The sequence below is a fragment of the Thamnophis sirtalis genome, unplaced genomic scaffold (assembly GCF_051295495.1).
Source record: "Thamnophis sirtalis isolate CommonGarterSnake01/CBP01778 unplaced genomic scaffold, rThaSir2_p1.2 scaffold_11, whole genome shotgun sequence".
Lineage (NCBI taxonomy): Eukaryota > Metazoa > Chordata > Lepidosauria > Squamata > Natricidae > Thamnophis > Thamnophis sirtalis.
In genome coordinates this window covers 66,076,517-66,093,609 of record NW_028261391.1, presented here as the reverse complement: position 1 = coordinate 66,093,609, position 17,093 = coordinate 66,076,517, and the positions used below count along the sequence as shown (strand labels likewise).

General features: G+C 36.3%; 1 protein-coding gene across 3 annotated transcripts in view; it reads right to left on the bottom strand.

Moving 5' to 3' along the window:
- Positions 1-17,093, bottom strand: part of DOCK1 (dedicator of cytokinesis 1) — a 457,702-nt gene that overhangs the window by 387,935 nt on the left and 52,674 nt on the right. For all 3 annotated transcript variants that reach the window (XM_087725976.1, XM_087725977.1, XM_087725978.1), the window contains exons 2-5: positions 14,395-14,478; positions 5,965-6,005; positions 4,917-4,972; positions 1,269-1,365 (exon numbers count right to left, since the gene is read on the bottom strand). In XM_087725976.1, coding sequence (XP_087582102.1) covers positions 1,269-1,365; positions 4,917-4,972; positions 5,965-6,005; positions 14,395-14,478 — 278 coding nt within the window. The remainder of the gene's footprint in view (positions 1-1,268; positions 1,366-4,916; positions 4,973-5,964; positions 6,006-14,394; positions 14,479-17,093) is intronic.

Below are 17,093 nucleotides of genomic sequence, written 5' to 3'. Positions count from 1 at the left end.
GGAGGCTTGCAGAGTGCCTTGGGGGGGGGGTGTCAAAAATGAGCAAACAATGACCCGTTTTTCGCAAAAATGGGCTGGGTTTTTTTGGCAAAAAAATGCATGCATAGCCTTGTGGAGGCTTATAGAGTGCTGCTGGGGGCGCGTCTTATACTCCAAAAAATACTGTAACCTCAGGTCTTTTTAATCTACTATAATCCCTTCTCTATTTCTTTATATTCTGTATTGATCAGAATGCCCTGAAAATGTATGTATGTATGTATGTATGTATGTATGTATGTATGTATGTATGTATGTATCTATCTATCTATCTATCTATCTATCTATCTATCTATCTATCTATCTAGCATCTATCTATCTATCTATCTATCTATCTATCTATCTATCTATCTATCTATCTATCTATCTATGTTCTGACCCCACTCATCCTACACACTCCAAGTCAAAGATAAGTTACAGCATTTAATTAACAGACAGACAGGTCCTTGGCAGCAAACCGGCACAGACAAGCTTGGGCAGCAATCCAGCACAGATAAGCCGTGGCAGCAATCCAGCCTGCCAAGCTCACAATAATGTTCTCCAACATTAGTTCCTGTGTTGACTTCTGCAAAAGGGTGCACAAGCAGTCCTTTTATAGTCTGGAGAGGAGCGTAATGACCACCAGCTGAGTGCAATTACCTCCTGTACTTGCGCAACTGTATATATATGCTTTGAATATGCTTAGCATGGAAAAAAGAGACTATGGAGACTCATAATAGCTGTATTCAAGTATTTGTATGTCACATAAAAGACAAGGCTAAATTGTTCAGAGTTGTTCCAGAAGATGAAACAAAGAATTTGAATACCATATAAGTAGATTTCAAATGGACATCAAGAAAAAATGTTAATGGTAAGAGCAGTTCAGTAATGAACCAGGATGACCCAGAGGTTGGTGGCTTCTCCTACTCTGTCCAGTAGTTCCATTCTTCAAGCAAATTAAATTTCCTTATCTAGAAACAATCCACATATCTTTTTACCTAGTACAACTGTAGGAGAGTAGTCAGTTTTGAGTAGTTGTAATTTACAGGCCTGCAGTACCGATTGTCTTTTTAATAGGGAATAAAAGAGTTTCTACTTGGGAAAGTTAATATGCAAAGCATATTCCTTTTCTTCAGCAATTATTTCAAATCATTGGCATGTACTTAATTGGTTTCTTTAGCTTGGCTGGTTTATAGATTAAACTCCTTGGTTATCCTACAAAGAGGCATTCTAAATAAACCTACAATACTTACAATATAAAGCTGTCGCCATATTATGGACCATTCCCGTAGTGTAGTGGTAACCTCCTGAATGAGTGGCAGTTCACTTGGTATAACAGTTTCATGTTGTCTAAGAATATGGGAATTCCGGGGAGGGGGGGGGCACAGAAAACATAAGACAATGTATTAATTATCAATATATTAAATATATTTAACATACTATCATTTATTGTATTGTAGATTATTTTTACTTAATAATTCAAAAAACATGGCTTGCAAAAATATGTTTCTAATGTTTAAAATCCTAATAAGTAAGATATATTATTTGGCATTATTATAATATAAATATTAAAGCTGTATGAAATAGGGCTTATTTTAAAACGTTAGCATTCCAGTAAGCCAAAGAATAAAGTTGTCTATGTTTTTTTGAATTCCATAATAGCAATAGCAATAGCAGTAGACTTATATACCGCTTCATAGGCCTTTCAGGCCTCTCTAAGCGGTTTACAGAGAGTCAGTATATTGCCCCCAACAATCCGGGTCCTCATTTTACCCACCTCGGAAGGATGGAAGGCTGAGTCAACCCTGAGCCGGTGAGATTTGAACCGCTGACCTGCTGATCTAGCAGTAGCCTGCAGTGCTGCATTTAACCACTGCGCCACCTTGGCTCTCATAAAGAATACAAATCTCAAAATTGTTGTCCCATAGGGAGAACAGAATGAGAACTGAAGCAAACTTTTTGCTCCTTCATTTTTCTCCAAAACCACTCAATTACTTTGTTGGTATTCTACTCTGAGGATTCTATATGACCTAACCTAAAGAAAAGCTATCCAATGTTGTGGTTATTTTTTTTAACAAAAGACAATTATTAAAAATCCTGAAAAAAAATAAGGAAAATATAATTCCACGTGCGTTCTTTCTACTCTTATTATACAAACCACCACTGAATTCCAATAAAGGATGATATCTTGTGGATGCACTTTTTCTTAGCCTACGAATAACAACACAAACCTTCTTTTCCTAATGCATAGGTACAATGTACACTTCTTAATTTGGTAGCATTTAACAAATTAAAGTAACATACTCTTGTCTATTTAACCTTACAATCTGCAAAAGTAACACAGCCTGTCTATTTAACACCTTACAATCTGCAAAACAACAAGACAACCAGACAAATGAGCCCACTTTTTATCAGTTTTCATGCTTAGAATCATTTGTCCAGTATTGTCTCTAATCGTAAGCAAGACACTGATTAACTGGCCCAGACATATCAACAAATGGAACCCAAAATCAGCGTATCTCTTTCTGAGCAAATGCTTAAATAATTGTTGCTATTGCTGTCATTTCCTTCTGCTTTCAATTAGTCTTAGCCAACGGCAGCAGGTAGAGACCTATCTCTGTTGTAGCAAAGGAGGGGGGGGTGGAAAACAAAGTCAATCACAATTTAATAGAGCCGAGGTGGCGCAGTGGTTAAATGCAGCACTGCAGGCTACTTCAGCTGACTGCAGTTCTGCAGTTCGGCTGTTCAAATCTCACCGGCTCAGGGTTGACTCAGCCTTCCATCCTTCCGAGGTGGGTGAAATGAGGACCCAGACTGTGGGGGCGATATGCTGACTCTGTAAAACGCTTAGAGAGGGCTGAAAGCCCTATGAAGCGGTATATAAGTCTAACTGCTATTGCTATTGCTATTAAGGAACAAAGAACAAAACAGAATGTGAAAGTTGAGTTAAAAATAAGTCTAGTCCCAAACTCAAAGCAGTGGGTTTTATTTCAAGGTAAGAAGCAAATTCTTCTTGAATACCAACATTTTGAACTCAATACCTACTCCACTTCAGACATTTCAATCTTGAAATGTTTTGAGTTAAGGACATTCTTCATATTCCTTCAAACATCTTTAGGGTTGTAAAGGACTTGGCTCAGTTCCAAATGCTGAACAAAATCCTTCGTAGTTTTAAAGATAAAGGAACTTATTTTGCAAGTCTATCACTTTACCTCTGCAAATTTTCACTGAAATAATGCATCACTAGAGCTGTATATAATTACTATATTGCACATACATGAGAAATACAACATTAATTGAAGAAGTTTTGCAATCAGTCAAGAAAGGCACTATTATACAGTAATCAAATGATTTGCATTTCTATAATTTGGATATATAAAGACTATAAACATAAATCAGACTAGCACTTTTATTAAGACATCTTCCTAACCTTTTTAATATATACACACATTGTTAGCTGGCCGCTATTTCTTTATCAAATGTCATTTAACTGCAAATGAATTTTGTTATCAATTTAATAAAAAAAAACATAAAATACCATCTGAACATGAAAAATAGTGCTTCAATAGAGAAAATTTACATGTGGGAAAGACACGGTTTTATAAGTGATCATTGCTTGAGGGCAAATGTTTGATGTCTGACTTTGACATGACCAGACTCTGAAATGGTGTAACATGTACAAATGGTGTAACAGCAGCCTGCCTTAGGGAGCACTTGGAGCTGATTTGGCTACAGAGCCTGTGGAGCAACTGGAACCAGTAGAAGATGATGGGTTTGATCCAAGGCCTTCTCCCAATTCTACAACTCTGCTCTGAGGTGAGGGTGTTCCCACTGGGGACTTTTTGCACCACAGGTGGGTTCCTACCAGTTCGCACCTATTCGGTAGAACCGGTTTGTCAAATCTACTGAACCGGTTAGAAGAGGTTCCACCAGTGGATCCGGAAAGCAGACCACACCTACAGAAGAGGTTCCAAATTTTTTGAAACCCACCACTGGTCCTTGGATATGATTATTCTACACTATCATGCTCCTATTTATGAAACTCAGTGCCTCTGTGAAAGGTAAGGATGGCTACTGCGTTTGTGGTGCAATCAGAACATTGCGTGTGTTGAAGTTGTTTTAACGCAAAACAAAGATGCCTTTTAAAAAACAAGTTGACATCCTATTCTTATGCATGCCATTGCTGTGTGTGAGGTAATTTAAGGTGGTTTTGACAAGTGTCGTCGGCATCTTCATATCCGGTCACATGGGCGGCAAGCCACTCCCATCCAGTCACATGGGCGGCAAGCCACTCCCACAAAGGAGGCCACACCCGCAGAGTAGGTTCGAACAATTTTTGAAACCCACCACTGTTTTGCACCTACTGGGATTAAATTTTATAGTCATCACTAGCAAGTGATCCTTCACTGGGAACAGCCACTCTATTTATTTAAACCTTGGTCTTTATGTCCTGAATTGAGTGGAAACTCAATGCTTATAGGTAGAATTATTAAATAAGATTAAGATTCTCCAAAAATTACCAATCAATAGATCCATTACTATCAAATCATTCTATCCCAATAATGCCCAAGTAAATAGATGAACTAAAGACCAATCTCATAAACATTGGCATGTGTTGTACATAGGTTTTCAGAGAATATCAACTAGAGAAATTAAACTTTCACACTGATGATTTACTTAACTAAAGTATATTAATATTTGATAACAAAACATAGGGGGGAATGCAAATCAAGCTTTTGATGTTTCTCATTATTCCTCTTGTCATTTGGATTGCCACAATATTCATAATTAGAAAATAAATTTCAGACTTCATTTTTTCTGCACTCATATTTACATTTAAAATTTATTAAAAATCATACAATTGATATTTTTATCCATTATGTTTAAGCCCCAAAACTTACCCTTTTCCTTCAACTATTGCTTCTTTAAGTTGTATATAGGAAGAAGGAAAGATGCCCTTTTAAATAAGAAAAATAAATTATCAATGTATTTACAATATGCCTAGTAGACTTTTTAATTATAATATTTTTCTAGTGATCCATTTTAGAATATAAATATCCCCAGAACAATTGGCCCAAATAATAAGAAATATAATTTGAAATATTAGGAGAATCTCAAATAAGACCATTCCATTCTAAGTATTGGTCTATGTTGATTGATTATACTATTGTCCTTTATTTTTGGATGATCTATGAAAAGTGTTCAATAAGATTTTCTTTTTTAAAAAAAACCAACAACCTTAATGAGCCTTTGGTCATAATTGAAAATAATGTTTCATTGATAATAACCAGTTTCAGAAGCTAGTAATAGTTTAGCTCTAAAAAATTTACAGTTGTCCTAAACAGTGAGCCCAAACAAACCTTATATTCTACTCCATCAACTTTTCTTCTGCTAATGTATATAGGGAAAGAGTTTGGAATTTTTATTTCCACTTTACCAGTTACCTATTGTTGAACTAATGCACTGTAACACTGAATAAAAGCTTAAATCGCATTGACAAGCCTTCATTCCATAAACTCCCCCTCCTTATCCTTATGAACTGTGTTATCTTCTAATATATTTTAATAATTATCTAATTTAAGAAGGAAGCAATTTCAATTAAACATGTTCCTTTACATTGAAATCCAGAACTTCAAATTATTTTTAAAGCAAAACATAAGTACCAATAAAGGCTTGTAATCAATCTTATATGTTTTTGAAGATAGATGTAAAATATAATGGATCTATCTACTACTTTTCAAAAAGGAAAGACAACAAATTCATGTTGTATTTGTTTGAAAAAAAGTAATGTTAAAGTAGCATTAGTTGATTAAAAGTTTTATTTCATCAACATTTCTGCTTTAATCTAAAAAGTTCCAAATTATAATAAAACACTTTGGAGGTTACTATAAATGCCTATGATTTTTTTTAAAAAAAGTGATGTCATTAATACGGAAACAAAATACTTACTTTTTTTGATTTTTTCCTCAAAGTATAACCTCTGTACCAACCTAAAAAGTAAAATGTCTTAATAAGTTTTATATAATTAATTTGGAAATGAGAATGCCAATATATATTATCATTCATATTGTGATGTATCTTTGTAATATAAGGGCACTTTATTAATAGTTAATTTCCTGATTTCTGGTTCCTTAAAAAAAATTATAGATTGACAAGTAACTGAGAAAATCCCTTTATTATAATTTAAATTATTCAACATAATTTTATTCAATATAATCATAGAAAGATGATTGTCACCTCTACAAGGACAATAATTCCCATTGTCCAGTGTTTGCCTACAACCTAATAGAAAACTAAAGATGGCGGTTTATACAATGAATTAATATATACTGTGACATGTCACTAAAACTTAAAACACCATATAATTTCAAAGTTTCTCATAAATTCAAGTAAGAAACTTTAAGCCAAGCAAGTCCAACCCATACCTCTTTGGCCATATACAATCCTGGGCAGCTAGTAATCAGCCTCAGAAGACCATAAATGTTTAACATTATATAATTTCTATACATTAACTATGTAACAGGAAGAAATCCAGATTAGGATGATTGTCCTACATCTTTTTTTTACATAAATGCATTTTCAATTAGAAAAAAAAAGAACTGGATCCCTGTGATCAGTATCTATTCAAAATATAATATGGTTTGTTTTTACACTGCTTCATTAAACATCCAAACCCTGAGAATCAACATCTATAGAAAAGGTCTACTCATTTCTCATTAGGGACAAAGGTCCATTTCCATAAAGCATAAAATAATGGAGACTACTCTATTTCTCCTGTTTGTTTATAGCAGTAATTCCCAACCTCTGTTTCTGCATATTGGCGGTGGCTGGCCGGGGGGGGGGGGTATGCTTTTGCACGTGTGCTGCTTGTGCAAATGCAGCTTTGCACACTTGCATGTCAGTTGCATAACCCAGTTCCTAACAGGCCATGCACTGGCACTGGGCCAGGGGCTGTGGCCCCCTGGTTTATAGCAAGTTATTTAAAATTTACACACGTTGTATATTGAAATATTTTGCTCAAAAATAAATGTGTTACTCAAGCTAGATTCTCCTTCTACTTTCCTCATATTTTTCTGCATGGATAAGACCTTTCCTTCTCCCAATTTTAATTCTACAGTGATACCTCAGATATTTTTCAGATTGCCTTCATTGACTATATATTGTAGTATAATTACAGTGTATTAAAAAAATTCACATTTGGGGAAACAACATGTCATACTCTAGAAATAAGTGGTAATGTCTCATTTACTATGTCCCAATCTGCAGCACATCTGCAAGTGATCAGCATCATGTGTTTTTATTGCTAACAAGCCCATTCTAGTTTAGGATAAGTTTTTAATTAAAATAAAATCTCACAAACAATAAACATCATGGTGCTATGTCAAACAAATTGGGAGATCTTTCACACAAAATATATCCATTCAGCACAGATTTGGCAGGAAACTTTGCATTGTAAACTGTTATATATGCCAGGCTAAGGGAGTTCAAACAAATGAGGGTTTACTGTACCTGGGGCCCATTCTGTAATCATTGCTATAGTTTTTGAAATTTGCTTGCTGATTCATTTCCGTATTCTCCCTCTATCTCTGATTTTATCCTTTTAACTTGTTCCTCCCAATATTTCTATCATTTCATTCTCTTCTCTTTCCTTTATTCCTTTTTAATCGGTTGCTTCTTGATAGGAATTCCACACTGAATATATTGTCTTTAGTTTTCTCTGTCATGACTCAGGCCCAGGACTCAGATTCTGAATCTGAAGAAGCTACTCAAGCTAAACCTGTGGAATGTCAGTCTCAGGAGACACCAAGTCAATAATCACATAAGGGTGATTAGTACAAGCACCACCAGAACAACTTGAGCAGTCAGGTGAGGATGATGTACTCCCTTCCAGCCTGCCACCCAACAAGCGAGTAGAGAGGAGAGACTTTCCATAAGGCTATTTGTCAAGCAAGGGAGTAACTCTCTGAGTAACTCAGTTTGCTCAGCCTGTTACAAGAAGCTTGTCTGACATATGTTCCGTTTCTGAAAATAATCTGATCTTCAGCTCTTGTGTGACATTTTTTGTGAATTCTCTTCGTATAATTCTGAACTTTACATTGGCTGACAAACAATAGCAATAGCAATAGCAATAGCAGTAGACTTATATACCGCTTCATAGGGCTTTCAGCCCTCTCTAAGCGGTTTACAGAGAGTCAGCATATTGCCCCCAACAATCTGGGTCCTCATTTTACCCACCTTGGAAGGATGGAAGGCTGAGTCAACCCTGAGCCGGTGAGATTTGAACCGCTGAACTGCTGATCTAGCAGTAGCCTGCAGTGCTGCATTTAACCACTGCGCCACCTCGGCTCTCAGAACCTTGGACTTAATCTGGACAATTCTGCTGTGCGTTCCCATTAAAAAGCATTTTTAAAGCAAGCTACTGTCAGAAATTCCATTCCGGTTTGCATGCGTTTGCTATCTCTTGACCTGTAGGGAGATGACCAGGCTGAGCCTAAGGGAGAAGTGCAACGCATCATCAGTCATGATGAGTCTCTCTTCATGCCCACAAGAGGTCTAAATCCAGTTCGCCTTGAATTCCTTATTTACCACCAAATTGCTTTAACTGTTAGTAGTTCGGATTCTTGTAGAGAGCTTAAGCTTGCCATAAATCTTTGTACCCATTTGAACTGTCTGGATCTCCTGATTTCTCTAGCACTTGTCATGACTTTAAGAGAACTATGAACCATCATAGCAAATGTGTTTGAGTGGGAAACGGGAGTGGGGAAATTGAGTGGGAAAAGAGCCAAGGTGGCGCAGTGGTTAAATGCAGCACTGCAGGCTACTGCTAGATCAGCAGGTCAGCGGTTCAAATCTCACCGGCTCAGGGTTGACTCAGCCTTCCATCCTTCCGAGGTGGGTAAAATGAGGACCCAGATTGTTGTTGGGGGCAATATGCTGACTCTTTGTAAACCGCTTAGAGAGGCCTGAAAGCCCTATGAAGCGGTATATAAGTCTACTGCTATTGCTAATACAAATGGAGAACAGAAGCAAGACACTCTTCTTTCTTTTATTTTGGCTACAGTATTACTACAGGTGGAAGGCGAATAGAGAAGAGAGAATTTTGTTCTGTAATCTAAGGTAGTGGTTCCCAAACTCGGCAACTTTAAGACTTGTGGACTTCAACTCCCAGAATTCTCCAGCCAGCAGAGCCACTGATCTAAGGGTTATCTTAAATATCAACACATCAACTGGTTTATTTTGGAGTACTCTAGCAAGAAGGTTGCTATTAAAATAGAATAAAGAAGCTACCCTTCTCTTGAAAATATATTCACTTGCTGAAATACAGGGCGGGGCATAACCTTTTCCTAGGGGGTCACAGCAACACTTGTAATAACAACACAAATAATTCATACACCATTCGAAAGCCCATCAAAAACTGAGTTTATTGACACGATTTAATAGTCAGTATGACCACCATTAGCCCTTCGAACAGCATTCAAACGAGGTGCCTCTCGAAAGGCAATGCATTTTATTCTGTCAATGATCCTTTGTTCTTCCGAATCGAATTTTCCAGCCATTCTTAAAGCAAATTTAACATTTAATAGCTCATTCAATTCAGTTTTTTATGGGCTTTAAAATGAGGTGTCGCGGAAGTTGTAAACTGCTGTCAATCTTGCTGTGACCCCCTAGGAAAAGGTTATGCCCCGCCCTAGAATTGCAAAATAATGTCTGTTTGAAGATTTGTTGTGTTCTTATCCACCTCGTTTGAATGCTGTTCGAAGGGCTAATGGTGGTCATACTGACTATTAAATCGTGTCAATAAACTCAGTTTTTGATGGGCTTTCGAATGGTGTATGAATTATTTGTGTTGTTATTACAAGTGTTGCTGTGACCCCCTAGGAAAAGGTTATGCCCCGCCCTGTATTAAGGAACGGGATCAAAATTGCAAATATAAATCATATATAGTACATTTTATATTAGCAAACTATATTTGCTAATAAAAATGTACTATATTCAGTACGATCACAGTAATTGGTGATATTATGGTTGGATACATAGAACAATTATATGTGGACTTAAATAAATAGTGGTTTAATGTTATACATCTCAGCATATGTCAAGGACTCATTACGATATTGCCAGAATATTATCTTAATCCTATAACAATCCCCTTTTCCTACAGAAAAGCTCCTGCTGCTATCAGTCTTATTAAACGCTAACATTATGGTTATCAGAATTAACTGGAAGTACAGCTGAGGAAGAATATATTTTCTCACAGACCTAGACTGCCTTCCTCTTATTTCACCGTTGCAACCTACAGGTGGGGAGGGGGGAAGCTGAATACAGAATTAAGTTCATATCAGTATCACACACAAAAAACTGAGCCATAGTCTCTATTATACGGTATGTAGCGATATAAATTAATCAGTTCCAGAAACTCAGATGTGCATTATAAATCACAATGGGAACTGTATATATGAATCAATTATATCCAACCACTGACTGAAGCAAGTAACTAAATTACTTACCTTTATTAAAGAATAAATAATTTATTATGGCAAATAACCACTTTACTATATGTTACAAACCAATATCAATTTCAATTTTGCATACAGATGATTTTTTTAAGAAGGATGACATAATTTAACCATAGTCTTCTGATGTAACCTCCATCCTGGGATTATAATTCCATTTTTTCATGTATTTAAATCCATATATAAATGACTGACATACAACCAGTTAAATCTCATCAAGCTAAATTACTAAAATAATTCACCCCTTCAACATTAAAATATGTATAGGCTTCACAGAACCACGTAATTCATAATTTTACTAAATATCATTTAAAATAATTCTTAATGTATTCAACTGGGATAAACCTTTAGCATGAGCATTTTCTCAAGTGCCAAGATCTTCAAAAGCATAACTAACCAAAATTAATGGTCGTAATTTTTCTGCTTTAAGCATATTTAAATATTTCTAAATATTTAGCTATCAGTTAGCATTTAGTTATGCAGGAAGCAAAACCATACCAAAAATATTTTAAAAGACATTCCTTAATTATCAGTTGATATTACAGCTGACATTTAAAAAAAACTGTATGCATGCATTGTCCTTTCTAGTTAGGAAAATATTACTGGGAATAAATTTATCATCTTGATTAAATATCATATAGTAAAGTTGATTTACAAATATTTTATTAACTAATCAATAAAAACAAAATATTACATGATTAAAACATTGTTAGCTAGAATTATTAAATAAAATTAAGATTCTCCAAAAATTAATAATAAGTAGATCCATTACTATCAAATTATTCTATCATATTTTATCAACTATTAACTTTCCTGACAAATAATATTCAAGCATCAGACACTTAGATCAGATAATATACAGTTCAGCTTCAACAAAAGCATTATTTCTCTAGGTTAAATGAAGATTTCTAGTACTTGATCTGAAAAAAAAAAGATGCATATATGGTGGCTGTTTCCTAAATTAACTTTTAAACTTAGTAATATTTATTACTTGAATTCAAAATCCTCATGAAGTAATAACTGTCATTACATTTTAATGTGTACATTTTCAATTGTGGTTTTCTTACTGCTATAGTAAAAGTTTATTTAGAAAACAGCCATTTCTTCTCCTTGACTAACGCATTTGTCATTTATTTTGTGGACATGTTTTACACTTTGATATTTTTATGCTAAAACATGTAGGCAATTATGTATTACAAAGAAATGAATTGCAAATGTTTTATCAGATTGGCAAATTTAACTTTAAAGCTCCACCTAACTTGAGGAGTGAATAATTCTGCAAATAATGCAAAATACATATAGCCGTCCCAAATATACTACTTTAATGTTGTAGAGGCAATACTCAGAAAATTATACTCAAGCAGACCTTAAGAATAGAAATAGCACTTAGACTTATATACCGCTTTGTAGTGCTTTACAGCCCACTCTAAGCGGTTTTGCAGAGTCAGCATATTCGAGGTTTGAGGTTCATTTTATTTATATGCCGCCCTATTCCCAGCGGGACTCGGGGCGGCGCGCAAACCCAAGGAGGGGAAGGGAAACACAAAAACTACAACAAAAAGTACAGGGCATTTAAAACAACCAACAGCCACACGATTCGAGAGGGGAAGGGAACTCATCGACCCCAGGCCTGCCGACACAGCCAGATATTACAATCTGGGACCTCATTTTACCAATTTCAGAAGAATGGAAGGCTGAGTCAACCTTGAGCTGGTCAGGATGGAACTCCTGGCTGGGGGCAGAGTGAGCCTACAATACTGCATTCTAACCACTGCCGATCGCAATTCATAATAGCAAACAACAACTTTGATTTAGAGTAGTTTAGACATTGCACAGTGCTATCTTAAAACAATTGATATTTGACAACATCTGTAAAACTAAAAACTTTTCTCTAGTTTAACAGTCTGATTTGACCTTAATTCTTTATTCAGCTTTTTTTTTAGATTTCATTAACAATCTACTTGACTTCCTTAACATAGAGAGGAAGGGAATTCTGAGTATGACCTCTAAACCAAAGTAGTTCACACAAAATTTATCTGGCTAATTTCAAAAAACTAAACAGATCAGGTTAGATCAAGGATATAAGTTGAATTAGGATACATCAAGAAATAAGCCTATAAGCTAAAATGAGAAGTTGAAAAAAATATAAGACAATAGCAAAACACTACCACTATTTCCCAAAAAAAATTACATGTCATGTCCACAAAGTCATGAGTTGAACTAAAGCACAAAATATTTTTCTCTTATTGTACTTTAGAAATAGTATAAAGAAATAATTAAATTAAAACAGAGTTGCATAGGTCCACTTAGCCACATAAAGTTAACACATCCTTCCATCCTTCCTAAGTCGGTAAAATGAGGACCCAGATTGTTGGGGGAAATATGCTGACTCTATAAACGGCTTAGAGAGGGCTGTAAAAGCACTGTGAAGTGGTCTAAATGCTATAGCTATAAGACCATTAGAATGGCATAGAATCCATGAGTATAAAACATACACTCATACAACTATCATCATTATCCAGCTTGACTTTTAGAAAAAAGCATATAGAAAATGAAAGTAGGAATACATATCATTTGCCACCCAAAAGACACATTACTATGAATATTGTAAGCAAGTAATCTTTGCTAGCTTTCAATACTGTAGCAATAGCAATAGCAATAGTTAGACTTATATACCGCTTCATAGGGCTTTCAGCCCTCTCTAAGCGGTTTACAGAGTCAGCATATTGCCCCCAACAATCCGGGCCCTCATTTTACCCACCTCGGAAGGATGGAAGGCTGAGTCAACCTTGAGCCTGGTGGGATTTGAAGAGCCGAACTGCTGAACTGCAGTCAGCTGAAGTAGCCTGCAGTGCTGCATTTAAGCACTGCGTCACCTCGGCTCTTACAGTACTGTATCAATGGAAACATCTTCCATTTATGGCTAGAAGTTAGAGAAAAAGGAGAAAAGGAAGAGCAAGCAAATGTATATATTGATGAGAAAGAAAATAATTCTAGCAAGAGCTAACTGGGAAGGGGTAGTAGGAGTAGTAGAGGAGAATTGATAACATTGATAAAGGAGTGCAGCATTGTATTTACAGATACAAGGAGACTGAAAAACAATCCATTCGAAGGTAGGTAAGCACAGCTGGATGCAAGAGAAAGAATGAAGAGATAGCCTCCTATCTCACTATAGTGAAAATTCCTGGGTACAAATCCCAATTCAAGAATGGAGATTTTAATTTGGCAAATCATTTTCACCTTAACTGATTTCACAGAGCTGCTAAGAAAACAAAAATGGAGAGGCTTCTGTATACATTTAATTAATTAAACATCTTACAATAGTAAACATTCCTGCTGTTTTAATTTATGATGAAGAAAATGCATATAAAAAGTTATTTCTGAAATAGCTGATCACCATGTAAAAAGCATTGCTAGTTGTTTTTTTTTTACAAAGGAGTATAAGTAATTTAGAAGATAAGTATCTTTTATATTTTCAGCATTTAAGATTAACCTCTTTTAAAAGATGGATTTTATTTATTATCTGCAAGGGTACCAAGAACATCTATCACCTTTCTAACTCCTTAACAGATACCACCAGAGATCCATATAAATTAAGGTACACAAACATTAATCTTGGCGGGTTTTTTTTCAGAAAAAGAAAAAAAAAAGACATTTGCATCTTACAAAGGTTATTCATCAATTATAGCATGCCGGTTTAATGTGTAGTGACTGTTAATTTTAGTGCCCATTTAAATGTTTCAATACTTCATTAGGTCTCAAAATAGAACTGTTTTTCCAAAATAAGCAAGACACACTACGCCAAAATGCTAATAATAACGATTGCGAGAATAACGATTAGGAAAGAAACATTTATTCCACTTGCCTTCGTGTGTTTCCAGTATGTGCATGGTGTCTCCTATTTGCAGTGACAGCTCATCTGGACCTCGGGCGTCATAATTATAGAATGCTAAAAGAGAAAAGAAGAAAAAGGGTCATTATTTTGGCATTTTCAAAAATGCCAGAAGGAAACACACCAAATGAACACACACACACACACACACACACACACAAACACACTTTATAGCCATTATTGTGCTGACATAGTTGAAAGCACTTTAACCAAATCAAAGTCCCTCAAACATTTATTTATTGAATTTATACGCCACCCATTTCACCACCTAAGTAATTTTGTAAAGCAAAGTTTAAAAAAAAAGACAAAGGATACCAAGTTGTACATGTCTGTCCTGAGTAATCTTGTAGTTGCACTGCCCTAGGAACACTCGGTGGATAATATGGGATAGGTCTATGGCGGTTCACCGACAAATGCGCGCTCGACAAAAGCGCACCGACGAAACCGCGGCGAGAAAACCGCGAGGTCAAAATCACGCTGACGAATGCACGCAGAAGCGTGCCGACAACAGCGCACCGACAAAAGCGTGCCTTCAACAAACAACTAATAACAATCTAATAACCCTAACCCTAACCCTAATCCTAATCCTAACCCTAACCCTAATCCTAAAACTAACCCTAAAACTAACTCTAAAACTAACCCTAAACATAACCCTAAACCTAACGCTGAACCTAACCCTTACCTTAACTTAAATCACGCATTTGTGGGCGCGGTTTTGTCGGCGCGTTGTTGTGGGCGCATTTATGATGTCACGGTTTTCTCACCGTGCTTTTGTCGGCGCGCTTTTGTCCTGCGCGCATTTGTCGGGTCACGGCCTATGGCCATCATGGTAGTCATGAACTATGCTATTTCCAAGATTCACCCTAGAGATGGCAAACTGAATTCCCGCAGGTTTTGAAGCCTGGGGAACTCCACCACCAACCCTGAGCTATCCTCCAGCAGCAGAATGGCTTCAAAAACAGGATTTCACACCAGCAATTGTGGAGCAGCACTACTGAAGATCAACAGAGATTCTCAAATGACTGCTGTCCTGCCCCTCCTGCCCTGAGCTCTTGGCATACACAAAATCCACATTTCAGAGATAAATTGAGGGTGTGTCGAGCTTAACTTTCTAGATGAATTCAGCCCAATGTATTAAAAGTGGCTCTTATATATGTTTATACAAGAATAAGTTATATTAAGTATCAGGTAAATAGATATGTGAGATCGAACTTGGGTCGGTCACCTGGACCAGAAATTTACTCCTGGGGCACATATATTTGCCTTCATTTGTGAAACAGATATATATATATTTCCACTAAAAAGTATCAATTGTGTTAATACGTTCACTGAAAACAGTGTATAAAAAATGTGTAATATAAATTAATCTAGTAACCATAAAGTGGACCTTAGTAATCTGGTACAGTTCTCCCTCTGCACCTCCCTTCATTTGAGCCGAAGTGGTGCAGTGGTTAGGGTGCGGTACTGCAAGCCACTTCAGCTGACTGTTATCTGCAGTTCAGCAGTTCTAATCTCACCGGCTCAAGGTTGACTCAGCCTTCCATCGTTCCGAGGTGGGTGAAATGAGGACCCAGACTGTGGGGGCAATATGCTGACTCTGTAAACCGCTTAGAGAGGGCTGAAAGCCCTATGAAGCGGTATATAAGTCTAACTGCTATTGCTATTTGAGGCTCATTCAATGATATTTGGTTAGAATTGCTTTATTGCTAGAAGCTTGGTATGTGTGTGTGTACATATAAACACACACACACACACACACACACACATTCTTAGCACTCAAATTTGAGGATTATTCCCACTTTCAAGAAAATTTTTAAGACCACTCTTTAAAAAGTCATAGTAGTAGCATTGACATAGGGTTCCTTCTTGTTTTTTACCTGGTTTCATATTTAAAAACATTTGGGGGAAGAAGCCTGAGATTTGAGAATGCGACTAATGTGTCTCATCACAATGCTAAATGCCTTGTCACTTAATTCCAAGCCTGATAATCTTGAATGCTGCCCACATTATGTAACAGGCTGGATCAGCATGATCAAACTGAAATTAAATCCAGGCACCAATGGACAGCTGATCAATATAAAGTAAGCTAGGGGGTTACAGTTTAGCTTGTTCTCAACTGAGATCATACATCATGGTATTGTAGGATTTATACGGAAATTACTGTTTCTCAGGGTAGATGTTCATTAGGCCAATATGAAACAAAAAAAAATGTGAAAAAGTTACGATATTTATGTAGTTACTTACCAAGCACATCTACATTATATTAAAGTAAACGAAATATCTTTACAATCCTCAAGGCATGTTACAACTTTTAAGCTTCCTAATGTTTGGAAATTAAAAGTTAAAATTTTTTACATTCCCTAGGTCCGTGATGGACAACTTGTTCTGACCCCCCCCTCCTCCGTCCAGGAACGAAAGCCGAAACCAACATAAATGAGGTTTCTTTTAATCAGTCCAGACTCTCGTTGGCTGCAAGCCACATAAACAAAGAGATAAGCACTCTGGCAGCAAGTCCTACAGAACTTGGCAGCAATGCAGACAAACTCTGGCAGCAATCCAGCCTGCCAAGTTTGTTTCTTGTTAGTCCCTAACGTTGACTTCTGCAGAAAGGCGTGGCACAAGCAATCTCTTTTATAATCAGGAGAGGATCTTAATGAGCATCAGCTGAGCGT